The sequence below is a fragment of the Perissodus microlepis genome, chromosome 23, assembly GCF_051167445.1.
Source record: "Perissodus microlepis isolate ML-2025 ecotype Zambia chromosome 23, ASM5116744v1, whole genome shotgun sequence".
Classification (NCBI taxonomy): Eukaryota; Metazoa; Chordata; class Actinopteri; order Cichliformes; family Cichlidae; genus Perissodus; species Perissodus microlepis.
In genome coordinates, this window is record NC_140482.1 from 30,588,028 (window position 1) to 30,602,146 (window position 14,119).

At 40.8% G+C, this 14,119-nt stretch overlaps 1 protein-coding gene across 1 annotated transcript in view; it reads right to left on the minus strand.

The window, feature by feature from the left end:
* The window catches only part of tmem131 (transmembrane protein 131), a 41,860-nt gene that overhangs the window by 7,479 nt on the left and 20,262 nt on the right, over positions 1-14,119 (minus strand). The window contains exons 6-28 of the mRNA XM_084920976.1: positions 10,356-10,472; positions 10,135-10,257; positions 9,966-10,046; positions 9,524-9,674; positions 9,386-9,442; positions 9,222-9,283; positions 9,026-9,134; positions 8,548-8,656; positions 8,295-8,448; positions 7,777-7,947; positions 7,413-7,523; positions 6,926-7,060; positions 4,847-4,951; positions 4,684-4,770; positions 4,366-4,518; positions 4,200-4,275; positions 3,292-3,406; positions 3,061-3,199; positions 2,863-2,972; positions 2,706-2,778; positions 2,410-2,561; positions 2,182-2,324; positions 1,525-1,711 (exon numbers count right to left, since the gene is read on the minus strand). Of these exons, the coding sequence (XP_084777102.1) occupies positions 1,525-1,711; positions 2,182-2,324; positions 2,410-2,561; positions 2,706-2,778; positions 2,863-2,972; positions 3,061-3,199; positions 3,292-3,406; positions 4,200-4,275; positions 4,366-4,518; positions 4,684-4,770; positions 4,847-4,951; positions 6,926-7,060; positions 7,413-7,523; positions 7,777-7,947; positions 8,295-8,448; positions 8,548-8,656; positions 9,026-9,134; positions 9,222-9,283; positions 9,386-9,442; positions 9,524-9,674; positions 9,966-10,046; positions 10,135-10,257; positions 10,356-10,472 (2,720 nt within the window). The remainder of the gene's footprint in view (positions 1-1,524; positions 1,712-2,181; positions 2,325-2,409; positions 2,562-2,705; positions 2,779-2,862; positions 2,973-3,060; positions 3,200-3,291; positions 3,407-4,199; positions 4,276-4,365; positions 4,519-4,683; positions 4,771-4,846; positions 4,952-6,925; positions 7,061-7,412; positions 7,524-7,776; positions 7,948-8,294; positions 8,449-8,547; positions 8,657-9,025; positions 9,135-9,221; positions 9,284-9,385; positions 9,443-9,523; positions 9,675-9,965; positions 10,047-10,134; positions 10,258-10,355; positions 10,473-14,119) is intronic.

Consider the following 14,119-nt stretch of genomic DNA (forward strand, 5'->3'; position numbering starts at 1 on the left):
ATCTTTAAAAACATCTATTGTGTTTCACCTGACTGTCCCGATCAAAACAAATTATATTTACAGCCCAATATCACAGGTAAACTCTCACTGAGGCAGAAACAAACCAAGGACAGCAAAAACTACCAAAAATAAAGGCTTGTTATTCAAACTCATCAAATAGGTGGGTAAATCAGACAAATACACCAGTTAGAAAGATCTACAGTAATAAGTATTACTATTGGGACATGAGATGCATTATTAATATTTGAATTGTATTCAGGTGTGTCAGCACCTGGGTGTTTCTGTGTCTGCAGAATAACAGCGCCCTGGAAAAGTACAGGAATTCAAACGAAACAAAGCCATGAAAACACATTTATGGAATTCACTCAGCTTATTCTTTTCATATCACACTCACACACACACACACACACACACACTTTGTCCAAGTGCATTGTTCCTATTTGGAATATTCGAGTCATAACTTGCAGGAGTTTATTCTGGAACCCTTTTCACTTCATTCAAATATATTCTTTTATATTCTGATATCCGTCCGTTTGTACGTTTTCACGGGTGGTGCAACCATAAACACGAAACTTTTATCACAAAGCAAAAAAGAAACAACTGTAAAAATGCTTCATCATTCACTGGACCCCCTGAGGTTGAATATGGAAAAATTAATTGCACAATAAAATGCACACCGACGACCCCATAGGAGAGATTTCAAAGTGCTTCTGAAGCAAACTTTTAATGAAGCCTTAATCTTTGAAATTTACAAAAAAAAAAACCCCAAAAAAACCAACAGGGTTGACCAATCTAGCTTCAACTGTAAACATTATCAAAAACGAAAGGTTGAAAGCTGATCTATAAAGCAGCTTTAAAGAGAGGGCGACCACAAAGAGCTAGAAATTAGCAGAATAGATTAGCTTTAGCATAAAGTAAGCCTCAAATACGAGTGAAAAAGCTTTATAAACTGTCGTGCCCTAATAAGTTTGATAAGTCATTGTCATAGTGTCCTATATTCCCACTCTTCAGTCTCACTGCTATGTGGGTTTGAGCACTCTTTTCAAACACCTGTCAGGGCAGGGTAAAGAAAGGCTAAATTTCTGCCTCAGGGCTTCTGCAGCCGTAAATCCTTCTCCAATCACAGCATCGCTCTCCTGGCCACACCGCTGGGCCAGATTCTGACACCTCTTTGTTACATTTTATTTTACAAATTTAGGGAAGCAACGTTTCAGTATCAGTGACTGTGTTTTTGTAGCATTACCCGAAAAAGTTGAATTAATGCAGGTGTTTCCATTATTGATTCCCCTGCCTGACAAAAACACTTTTAACTACTCCCCAGTGAAGCTAACTTTCTTCAGACTGGCTAACACCAACAAAGAGAACATTTAAACAGCACTTAAATGAGCTTCTGCGCCTCAGATGGCCATATTAGGGATGGCTCGTGTGGCGAAGGGGGGAACGCACGCACACACGCACGCACACACGCACACACAAAGGAAAACCACTGATGGTGGAGGTGTGTGTGTAGCAGTGAGTCCTTACAGTATGACGAGGTCTTTCGAAGCATTTGGCTTGAGTGCAAATTCTTGACAGTTGAGAACTTTGAATCCGAATCCTTCGCAGGCTTGTCCATTGATTTCTGCCGATTTGATGGTGATCGGGAGCAAACCCGTGTTCTCCACTCTGAACGTCCTTTTCAGAGTGAAGTTTGGCTCTTTCACTTTTGTTTCTGAAACAAAAAAACAGGGACAATCAAAAGATTCAACTTAATGTTTCAAAAGAGGAAAACTTAGATAGAACATACTGAAACATACACACAGTAAATGTACTGGAGTAAATCCTGTTAACAGCAGGGCTCACTGCGTGTTTGGAAATTTTCATTTAGGAAGTTTAATTAATACATAATGTTGTCTTTTTCTCTGTGATATTTTACATGCCTAATCTGTTTTATTTCATTGCATTTATTAAGCTTTACTTTGCACATCTATGAGTTCTCGTGGATGGGGCTGCCTTTGAAATTGAACACTGGCAGATTTACTGATCTTTAGAAAAATAGACCAGCAGGCCAATTACTAACATAATGAGTACATATTTCTGCCAACAGACAGTTGAACTTAAGATGAACCTCTACAACGCTGCAACACGACTGGCTCCCATTGATTGGGTGACACCGCTGTCTTGCATCGTTTATAAACTCACTCTCTGTGCAGTCTTTCAACAGCACTTCAGTCATTTTAAACCTCAGCGAGCTGCCTTGTCCTGGAAGCTTCCCTCCGACCTTCAGGCTCTCTGTCGTGCCTCGTCCGTGAAGTATGATCGTGTCGATCACCGTCAGGTTGTTTCTAAACAGATGCCCCAGTAAAGTGATTAATTTCAATGGAGGAGTGCAGTTTTGTTTTAGTTTCTAACATTAAAATGTGGTATCACCTGACTATGAGGAGGGAGGAGACGCTGTGGTTTCCAATGGGAGTAAATCTTATGTTGAAAGACTTGACTTCTCCAGGCAGCAGGAGGAGGTTGTACACAAAGGGCCTGGTTGAGCCTTCTACAAAGCCTGTACTGCTCCTCATTAGCGATGTCTGTCACACAAACAGAGAGACTGTTAGAGACAAACAGCTTCCACATGCTGTCAGATCCACGGACAACAGGACAGTGATTAGCAGCACAATAAGCAGCCGATTCTCCGATTTCCTGAAAAGCCACCAAATCAACAATGGACTTACTTGATTTCTGTGAACCTGGAACTCGAAGGTGTTTGTGTTTATATTGATGTTGGATAAGTTTCCTAAAGGAAACCTGAAAGAGAAAAGTAGTAAAGAAGACTGTCAGTGTAAGCTGAGGGAAAAAAGAATAAGCAGGAGTTTTGTTGTGACTTCTTACCTGTCGGCCAGTTTTCCAGAAAACACAGAGGGGTTTGGTAAAAGCGCCAAGGGGAGTACTTGGACATAAACAGGGACATCTGCAGGGTTCTGCAAAATCACCTCCTCGTCCTGCGGAGAAACGATGTCATGCCTGAGTTTGAAACATGTTTAAAACACGCAAAACCTGTGTGCCGTGTGCTAATGGGCGAGTACTCACAGAGGAGCTGTTGGTGTTGGTCAGGGGGAACGTGATTCTCTGTGAAGAGTTGACCAGCGAAGGCCACGTCAGGTGTGCGGTTATTTTAGCCTGCACGTTTTTCTGGAGATCTGTGTTAACTTCAAAGACAGCTTCGATCCTTTGGTGAGAAAAGAAGTTACATTTTTACTTTATTTTATCCTGGAAAGAACTTTTATTTCATAGTGCGCTTTGAATGCACAACATGCTTACTTGTGCACAGAGCGCTCCTTGAGCTCTTTCCATCGTCTGAGGAGCTTCTGGTGAAGATCGACGTCGGCGTCCCAGATATCCTCCTGTAACGCCAGCCCATGAGGTTTAGCCTCAGCTGTGGAAGGAAAAATAAATAAATAACTTAACCACTGAATTCTCAACCATGGGCTCAGACTAGATTTATATTTTAGGGATGGGACTCGACCATAAACCCACATCTCTCGAGGATTAGGGATGCCACGTACTGATGATACTGTGAGATTTAAAAATGACACATCGGTATTATCTGTCTGCTATGCATGTATAATAATATCAGAAATAACACTTCAGTTGTTCTTTTTATTTATATCTGAGCCGACTTTACTGCTGTTGTTTACAGACACCTCACTTCTCCTTTCCTTGCTCTCAGTCTCAGCGTGTGCACCTCCTCACATACAGAGTGGAGAGATCAAATAATATTAATGAAGCTGCGATGAAAGAGTCCAAATAAACTAAATAACGAGAGATTGAAGCTGCTGCGGCGGAAAAATCATCGTCTGACCAAAACTTGCAGTCATGAAGAAAAAAAAAATGACTGCAAACAAAGAATAGCTTCTTCATGCTGTGTTAGCACTCCTGCAGCTAACTTTTATTAAACACAGAACAATGAAATCAACTGAATTGACAGTATCAGACTCAATATTCAACCCTACACCAGCAGCACTGTGCTGGTGTAGGGTTCTATCTTAGGTCCCATCCTGTTCTCTCTATACATACTTCGTCTGGATCAAATCATCAGTAAACATCAAAATTTGAGACACTAAAAGGATCCCACCTCCTCACAGAGACATAAGTCCGGTCTAAAGGGTTTGTTGTTAAAAACACCGACGTGGACACAAACACAGAGTTTAATAACAACTAAAACTTACATTTAAGCACAAATGGCAGGCCCACATAACAGTGATCACCACACTGCAAGCCGGCGTCAAAATAAATGTTTGCCACCTGTAAAACAAGTAATAAAAGTACGTTTGTGTCTCAAAAGAAAGCGTGACCCACTTTTTGTGTTGTTGAGGACTGGGAGGATTTTTGTACCTTAGACTTCCGTCTGGGCTCCAGCTCGTCTTTGCTGTTGCGGAGACGTTTGTAATAAAATCGGATGTCTTCTGTCAGGGAGCGGATCTGCTGCAGTCTCACTTTCTGTGTGAAGGAGCTCTGTATGCTAAAGCTTTGGTGAACTACCTTCCCCTAAAGAAGAAGACATGTAACTCAATCCAACACCTCAGGCATTAAACAGGAAGCTGGCTTTTTTTTTTTTTTTTTTTTTTTTTTAACTTAAACACTCATCTTCTGCATGCTGCCAGCACATGACGGCTGTGAATTCAGTTGTGAAATCAATTGTGTGTTACTTACCGGAAATGAAGGTGGCAAAATGATGTGTTTGGGAGAGCTGTTTAATGTGCCCACTGCGACGACAGCTTTCACCGGGATGGTTAATATCTGAGGCCAAAAACAACACCAGGTTATGCTTTTATGTTGAAGAAACTGCCTGAAAACTACACACCAGCCAGCCTACCTCATAATCTGTGGTGAGGTGTACAGCCCCGTCGTACGTGCCCTCCAGAGCTTTGGCCACTAGTGTCACTCTGAATGCTGCGTAATATCCGGATGCTAATATAACCTGTGAAAACAAAAGGGTTTTCTGTCTCTCAGCACTTTGTGAACAAGCTACAGATTCTCTAAAGTCCGTCCCCTCTTGTTTTGTTTCCTTTGCACACATCATCAAATTGCTTGGAATAACAATGTTTTATCTCCGATCTTGACACTGTGGTTGAAGAGCTTCCACATCCGAGACAGCAAAACACACAGGCAGTAAATTTCTTTCACAGGTTTCATAGCCTTCCCTTTAAAAAGGAAATAAATACTGAAATGGTTCTCTAAAAGCCAAAAACAATCAAGAACATAGTTTCAATTTGGATTTAAGATGATTAAAATGTTTAAAACCAAACAACCAAATGACAGAAAAGATTATCTAAGTAAGAAGACCTCTTAGATTCAAAATGAGATGCTGCTTAGAAGGAAAAAGCTCGAAATCAAAGAACAAACAAAACTTAATTCTTTGATTTTTTTATATTAATGACAAATTGTGACATGCATACTAATTGAACAACATGATGCATGTCACAGTTTTTTATTATTTTATTTTATTTACATACTTTCCAAACTCTTTTCCCCCTTGAGAGGTTTCTTTTTTTTATCATTTTGTTTCATTTTCTGATTTGTTTAGCTGTACGACACTGCGGTTCACGGAGCTTTTACATAAATTGACTTGAGGGAATCTCTGAGTGCTTCAAACGGTAGCTAGAATGACTTTCAGGGCCTACTTTACGAGCTCAGCTGGTCTGACAGCCTCAGTAATATGAGAAGATGCTTCTTCATTTATCAGCAGGCCAAGTTGTGTATTAGCTACCAGCAACACGGAGGAAAACATGCTGCTACATGAAGTTTGTCTCAGCAGTTTCCTCCAATAATTAAGTCTCTTTTTTGTTTTTGTCCAGTGTTATTATCTTTATGCTTTTTAAGATAAGATAAATAGTTCATTACACCATTTATTCCTCGGCTAGTAATGTCTTATCTATTTAAGAACTACAGATTTCTAGACTTTTTTATGATACTTTTGTGGTTCTGCCAACTTCTGCTCAGCGTCTCTCATCTCTACTTTTAAACAACTTCCTGTTTTGTTGTGATCTCTGAAGTACTCACAGTAGTGTGAATTACTAAAAACAACATTAACTCAGCCAGGCAGCAGCCTGATCTGTGTTACAAACCTCATTCCAGATAAAATCGGTACAAAGAGAGAAACCTCTCAACTTAAAGCTCAACTGCAGCAGTTTAACGCCTGTGACACAGGAACAGAAACAAGCGGCAGTGCGCTGTGTGTTTGATCTGTTTCCTGATAACTCTCTGGAGAAAACCTGAAATAGTGCATTTTGGGTAAACTTTCAAGTTTCACATCACCCTGTGGACGAGGTGGGACCTCAAATTACTTGCTAAAAATACAAAAATCTTTTGTACTTGAGGTTTTATAATGCAAAGAGGTAAAATTCTGCATTTTGCATTCATTAAATATACTAAGGTTAATGTATGAATGTGAGTCAGCTGTTTGTGAGGATGGGGGGCACTGACTGGAGGACGCCAGGCCCAGCTAAGCTGCATCTTCTTTAAGCCTCCATAGTGCATTTATGGTCAGCATTGAAAAACAGAACCGGGAGCTTCAGATTAATGAAATACTTTTGCTTATGTTAATTATTAGAGCCAAAAAAGTCAAAATTGTAAACTGCGCAAAACAGTTATTTGTTATTTATCAACCTTTTCATGTGAGATTCATGCTTTTTCTCAAAAAACCTGAACATAGATATTTATAAACTGTCACAATTTTTAAGTTTAAATTTTCACAATTAAATACAGAAGTGGTGACCTTGTTCATGTGTCTCGCGAGAAACTCCCGTCCTTACAAACTACAACCACAAAAGCTGAAGTGAAACTCATGTCGTAGGATTTCACTGGACTGATTGCATCAGACTGAAGCTTGCTCTGCTCACTCTAGCTTCCTGTGGGGATTAGCGTGATGGCGTTCGGGCTGTGGAGGTCTTACTGTTTTATGATGGGAGGCTGAGGTGTTCTGCAGCTCTTCCAGGTGACCCTGGGCCACCGTTGTGTTCCCTTTTTCGGTCTTCAGCAGCTCCATGGAGAGACTGTCTCCTGTGACCAACCAGGACTTAATCTCCAGCTGGAGGACAGAAAAGAACAAAGTGGCGCTTTTTCACTTTTGCCAAGCAGCATTAAACTTTACATGGTTTACACTGTGGAAACAACCTAACAGCCTAACCCTAACCAGCATCCGTTCATCTACAGTGGAGTTTTTAACCAATAAACCGCAACCAGGTTTATCTGAAGATAAGGACACGACAGCTAACTCAGTTTTACTCAGCACTTTGCAATCTTATGAAATTGAGCACGTCCATGGGGGAAAAGCTTTAGAAGCCTAACGACACATAAAGGCCTGAAACTTTCATCCCGAGATGCCGAACTATGACAATTTACAATCGATCACTCCAATATCAACTTGTACGGCTTCTCACCTCTATGGGGTTACTGTTGACCACTGCAAATATGATGCTGCTGGTGTCTGTTGCACTGCGGACACCAAAGTCCAGCAGGTTCTCCTTCAGACTGGGAGGCAGAACCAGAGGCTGTAAAAACAGGCAGTAAAAACAGCATGTTTCACACTCTAAAGTAGATTTAAGTACCAGATTCAACAGCGATGTATTATGAAGCTATAATGCAGTCTGGCATTAGTGAACCAAACCACTGAGAAGCAAGAGCATCTATAACTAGCACAGGAGCTTTCAGTGGATATTATTTTATTGTTTAAGAGTAAACAATTGTATTTACAATGATAGACCGAGTTCGCCCGTCTGCACCCACTTCACGTTCACTGCGTACCTCCAAGAAGCCGGTGTAAGCCCGAACAGGCAGGTGAAACTTTGATGCGTTTGTGATGAGCAGGATGTTGCTGTCTATGTGGATTGATGGTCGAACTGGTCGGAAGAGGAGGGAGAAGATGTAACGCGACTCGTGTGGGGGGATGAGGATGGGCGTGCTGAAGTTCTGCACCTAAAACAGAAAGAAAAACATAAATTAATTAAAGCGATGTCAGCGCGATGCTGGAAGATCAGACTTCACAGTTGGGTTGACCTTGGATGGGTCGTTCCAGAGAAATCAGTGAGTATCTCCAACCCGAGACCCGACAAGCAGGTGATTGTTTTACTACAATAAACAATGATAAATTCCATGAGAGCATATGCACAATGCACTTTGAGAGGCTGTAACGTGGAAAATATTCATATTACGAGGGTAACATTTTGCATGTCTATTCAAATTATTTTACCCAAAAAGATTCAGTTGAACTTTTCTCAGCTTTGACTGTTTTATGTTTCTTTGTTTAATGCATTTCTGCTCACATTAAACATTGTTTTGGCCTCTTCGGGGAGGGACACGTTGTGTAGCCGGATTGCGAAGCTGAAGGCATTCGTGAGGAAGATGGGTCTGTCCACCGGGTCCACGGGGCTGTCCCTGATGTGGAACAATGTGGCTGTGTGGTCAAAGCCCAGGTAGCTGCCACAAGAGGAAGCACACACACAGCAGTGAAGCTTCAAATTAACTCTTACAGCAACATTTTCATTTCTCTCCTTGTTCATCCTTAGAAAAACTTACCCGTCTAAAACCTCTGCTTGGTATGGGATTTCAAGCTTGGAATAACTCTTCTCTTTTGCTTTAACTGTTATTTTTCCAGATAACTGATATGGTCTTCTGGCTTTTGAGGCTACAGGAAAAAAAAAAAAAGATTCAGAGAGCAGATCAGACACTGCAAAACACATCCAAGGGCCTGCAGGAGGAAGCTGCGCAATAGAAAGGAAAGAACTTCTAAAAACTAAGTCAAAGGAGAACAACTGAAGCTTTTGATTATTTATACAGATGTGTATCTTGAAGGTGACGTTATGTTACTTAACATAACTTTATAAAGAAAGCTGCCAAAGAAGCATCATGTTCATGAGTTTCCTGAGGAAGAAGAAACAGCTGATTCAGCTGAACTCTTATGAATGACCACGTCACAGGTCAGTGTTAGAGACGGCGACAAGTTCAGCTTCCTGTGACCTGCCAAGTAAGAGAACTGAAGTAAAACTCAACTTACCATCAAAACTAATACTTGCGACTTTGGTATATCTGTTCTCTCCAGCTTTGAGTGTAACTGCTTTGAAGTCTATTGTGACGGCTTCATTTGACGGTGTTGTACGTACACTCTGAAAAGCAGCATGAATACAGTCATGGATTCTTACAGCCTTGAGATAATTGTTGTGTTCATGCTTTATTTTGCTTTGGATACGCACCGTAATGGGAACATCTTTTGTCCCTGAATTTAAAAGGTGTAGATTCAGCAGCTTTGGACGATCTGCAACACGAGGAAGTAGGAGGCAGAGATCAGAGGGAGGAGTCGGGGGATCGTTTGAAAAAGAAAATACTGAAAGATGTCGTTTCTTTAGGGAAAGCAAACCTTGTGATCTGAGTGTACCAAAGTCGAGCATCTCTGTGGAGGAGTATATACCAGGGGCTGCAAACAATGAGTGAAACACGAGTGTTAGAAGGGAATAATGATTAAAAAGAACTGTCGCACAAAGGTTTAGCAGCACACCTGATGTGACCTCCACCTCTACGGGGAGGATGATGAACTGGTCCTCATTGGGAGCATTGGTTTTGATTCTGATGAAAGCCGTGTGGTTGTCCACATCTCTGGACGAGAAGCTGGCTCTCATCACCCCTTTTGTCTCAAATGGGGGAATCTCCTGGAGGAGGGGAGGGTTGGTCAGCGTCAGTGGGACTGCCTACTGTCCTTTAAAAACCTCACTTTGCTCTCATTCCCATTTTACTCTAATCTGTATGATTCATGGGTCAAAATAATCCTTTAGCTACTCTTGCTTTAAGACAACTTTGGCCTGATTGGCTTGAACAGCAGGTGGGTGGGGTTTCCCACATCACTAACAGCATACAATGACCTCACTATTGGAAACACTGGCCATGTTTAATGTGAACAAGCACAACAGGTCCATAGCTTTAAAATCAAAAGGAGGACTCACCCATAATTTTATAGTGCCTCCTTGTTGGCCTGTGGGAAGCTCTAGATGCAAATCACCACCACTGGAGTACATCTCAACCACCTGAAGCAAAGACAAGAAGCAGACCAAATCAATCATCAAAGAAAATGTGCAAATAAAATAAACAAAGGATACAATGTGTCCGTATTACCTGCAGTGGTTCACTGTACGGGTTGTGGATGTTTATAAGAGGTGAGAAGCTGCTGTTTACTGGGACTCGGGCCCCAATGAAGGGTCGCAGTCTGTAGGGGTTTGGTATACCAACCCCGAAAACCTTCAGTTTCAAAGACAGATACGCAACATTAATCACATGTTTCACACACAAAAAAAAAAAAGAGAGAGAGAAAAAAAGGTGTGCCACTTCATTTGTACCTGGTATGTAAACACTCCATGATGTGATGTATTAATAAATAATGTATTTTCTACATTCCCAACTACTCGAGCAAGAAATACCACATCAAATGATGTGTTCCCTCCTGGTGGTATTATCTGTTGAAAAAAAGAGACATTATAAAAGACATTAATAAAGAGACACCAAAGAACCCTGAATACAAATCTGTAAAAGAATTACCCCCCCTCGTTACATTTGGCTAATTGATGAGGATTCTGTACACTCAGTTTTTATGCCCTAGCACAGGGGTGTCGAATTCCAGGCCTCGAGGGCCGGTGTCCTGCAGGTTTTAGATCTCACCCTGGGTCAGCACGCCTGAATCAAATGATTAGTTCATTACCAGGCCTCTGGAGAACTTCAAGACATGTTGAGGAGGTCATTTAGCCATTTAAATCAGCTGTGTTGGATCAAGGACACATCTAAAATCTGCAGGACACCGGCCCTCGAGGCCTGCAGTTCGACACCTGTGCCCTAAGCCTGCAGAGGTATGTAGGTGTAGGTGAATACAGCCTGATAACTGGTTAGTGGACCATCCTTAAAGAAAAATCCCCCCCGACCACAGGACAGAAGAGAAAATACTTCATATGAATATGGCCATGGATCTGTGTCTACTATTTTCTAAATTACCAGATGCAGGCATTTATTTCACTTATAAAAAAGAATATTTTTAAAGACTGAAAGTCGACTGAACACCAGCTTATTACAGATCTGTCACATCTACCAGAGTTCGTGGATTTGAACATATTTCAGCACTTTGTGTGTCATGTTTGTATTCATCTGTTCATCATGTGGCCCTTCACTTCAGTAGCTAAGCCACTCTGACCCTGAAGGATAACGTCACCAACTCCAGCTCTAAAAAGAGAACCCAAACAGATCCCACGAGGTTATTCACATGCACTGACCAACAAACTTCTAACCTCACAGATCTCAACGCCCACTTCCACACCACCTGATCGGAAAAACATCCAGTGCTATGAAAACATCACAGCTCCATGGTAACTTTAGCATTTTGGTGGTGACGGTTTTTCAGTGGGCGATTGCTCAGGGGGATTTCTGAGGTGGATTCCATCCTGCTGCATTTATAACATCATGAGTAATCCACAACATCAGCTGCCTTTAAAAAAAGAGGAATAAATTATCTATGTTTGTATACTAAAATCATTCTCAAATATACTCGTATAGACTTCAGCCAAAGCAGAATCTCCTGCTGTTGGAGGTCAAATGTTAAAAAAGGGGTGTTAGATGATACGTAATAGGTTAAATAATAAAAGCCCGATTAAAAGAGATTAATCCAAAACGTGCACTTTAAAATGTGCATTATTCATTTATTATGTGATCAAGTTTTTAACTCTGAACCTTCATCAAACAGGAATTAAGCAGACTTAACAATTTAAAGCTTTTTGTGCACAACAATCTCTGAACATTGTGCAAAAGGGAAGAAGCTGACTGTGTAGTGGCATATGGCCATGGAGGGATACCAGATGAACAGGTATTCAGATTAGGACATTACCCAGTTCGTCCTTTTTCAGGTTTCTGTGTGTGTAAAAAAATAAGCTAATATACCACTAACCTAATGTTAGTAGGATGTGAGGAGGGAAAACAAAACAAAAACCACATGTCAGGGGCAACAAACCCTGTACCTATTTGAGTCCAAAATCCAAAAGGTATCCATTCACGTGCAACGAAAAACAGTAACAAATGATTGGTGTTGATCGCCTGACTAACAATTCAACTCTTTCCTCAAAAAAAATAAATAATAATATGATGTTCTGTTCATTTTTTTTTTTTTTTTTTTTTTTTTTTTTTTTTTTAAATTGTAACTTCCTCTTTGCCGCGTTCAAAGAGACAATACTAAGAAAACAAAAGTGAGGGTGATGAAATATAGGATTTTGAAAAAAATGTACTCTACAATATATTCAAGTGATAAAGGCACGGGTAGAAAGTATTACCGCATACTTTAAAGCAGAGACTCATGAGGTTGGGACCTGCTGGAAATCTCTTGTTAGTACAACTATAACTAAGATTCAAAGCACATGTTGTTCTACAGCATGTGATCAGAGGAGGGATCCCCAAACATATCTGCTACAGCAGCACATACAGGCTAACTGCATACAAGCTCGTGTGAGGTTTGTAATGGTGCAGTTGTCCTCCTAAGCTGTCAGATTTCACGTTTAATAGCACAGTTCCCAACAAGTTCTAACAGAAGAGTTTGCCTTTATCTCAAAAACGTAAAGACTCGTTGATCTCAGTTCACATGTCGTTTCTTGAGGGAAACATAAAGCATAAAGTTTACGCTGCACTATTCTGGTTTGTACATTTGTCGCCCTCTCATCAGACCTGCTCGTCTCCGACCTGCTGATGTGCGCTGCGTTATTAAAAGAAAGTGAGCTGCGTTATTAAAAGAAAGTGAGCTGCGTCTTTGGTTTTTGCATAATCTTTCACTCCCATCGGCACATTTCTGCGGTTGCAAGCTCACACCAACTTGCCCCGTTTAGTAAATATGTTCAAAATGCGACACTTTTCCTACAGAAAAAAACAAAACAAAAAACCCAAACTTGTTCCTGATTAATGGACACCACAAGAAAGCTACAAATATGAATGAGCTAGAACCTCTCACTTCTGATTTTTTAAAATGAGTGGCATCAATGAGTTCAAATCCATTTTAGACACAACTTTAACCAATCAGAGCAATGACATGTGTGACCTAGAGCTGAACGGGAAACGGCAAAGAAGGCCGTGATTGTTGAAGAACTGCCACGTTGCATAAACAGTTATGACTGGCCTGCATGAATAAGGGTGAGTGGAAAAGTCTGGCTGAATGGGAGGGGATGGAATGCACTGAAATGTGAGCTCTCATATTTGTGTGGTTACCTAATTCTGCCTGATTCTCTGATGGTTAATAAAAAAAAAAAAAAAAAAAAGAAATCTCCCTGGACGAGTGAACCTGTCTGGCCTAGAATCAGTAAGCCTATTCAAACAAGCCTTAATGTCGCCTTAAAATCTGCACTGGCTTCAGTCCCACAGAGCGACTCGGTGTTTCTCAAGTTGTACTTCCATTTAAATGCAGCTATTAAAAGGACTTTGATCTTCCTGCTGACTGCTCAAACATACTTTTGTACTCTATAGAAATATTTCCTCAGGTTATGATGCAAGATGATAACAAACAAACAAACAAAAAAAAAGCAAGCACATTTATCTCAGCAAGGCCTCACTCCATGACAGATAGGATTCCTAAGAATGTGTGCATTCACCAATTCAAAGAATAGCGAACAAAAAGACCTGACTCAGATCCCCCTGCTGCACACCTGTATAGGCTGTTGTCACCACAAACACCTTGTTCTAGAAGATGATTCACTGGCAACACCTTGACAGCGTCTCAGCCTCTAAGACACAAACTGCCTAATGTGAAGCCACAGAACAGGTTTCGCATATAAAGGGAGGACTCTAATGCAGCACAGAAAAGCATTCAAAAAGCACGTACACATGATGCACACACCTTCTTATTCATGGGCTATTCTTTCTTTTTCACTATTTTCTAAACACCTAAATACATCAAAACTACCAAATGACAAAAGCAGATTAAAAAAAAAAAAAAAAAAAAAAAAAGGGTAAACAAGTCAAAAGTGTCCCGTTTGCCTCAATGACATCTCTGAAAGGTTAAAGCTCCAGCAGCACGTGCCCAACACATCTAGACTTGTAGTCATCATAAAACATTACACACACATTTTAAACAGGACAGGTATGG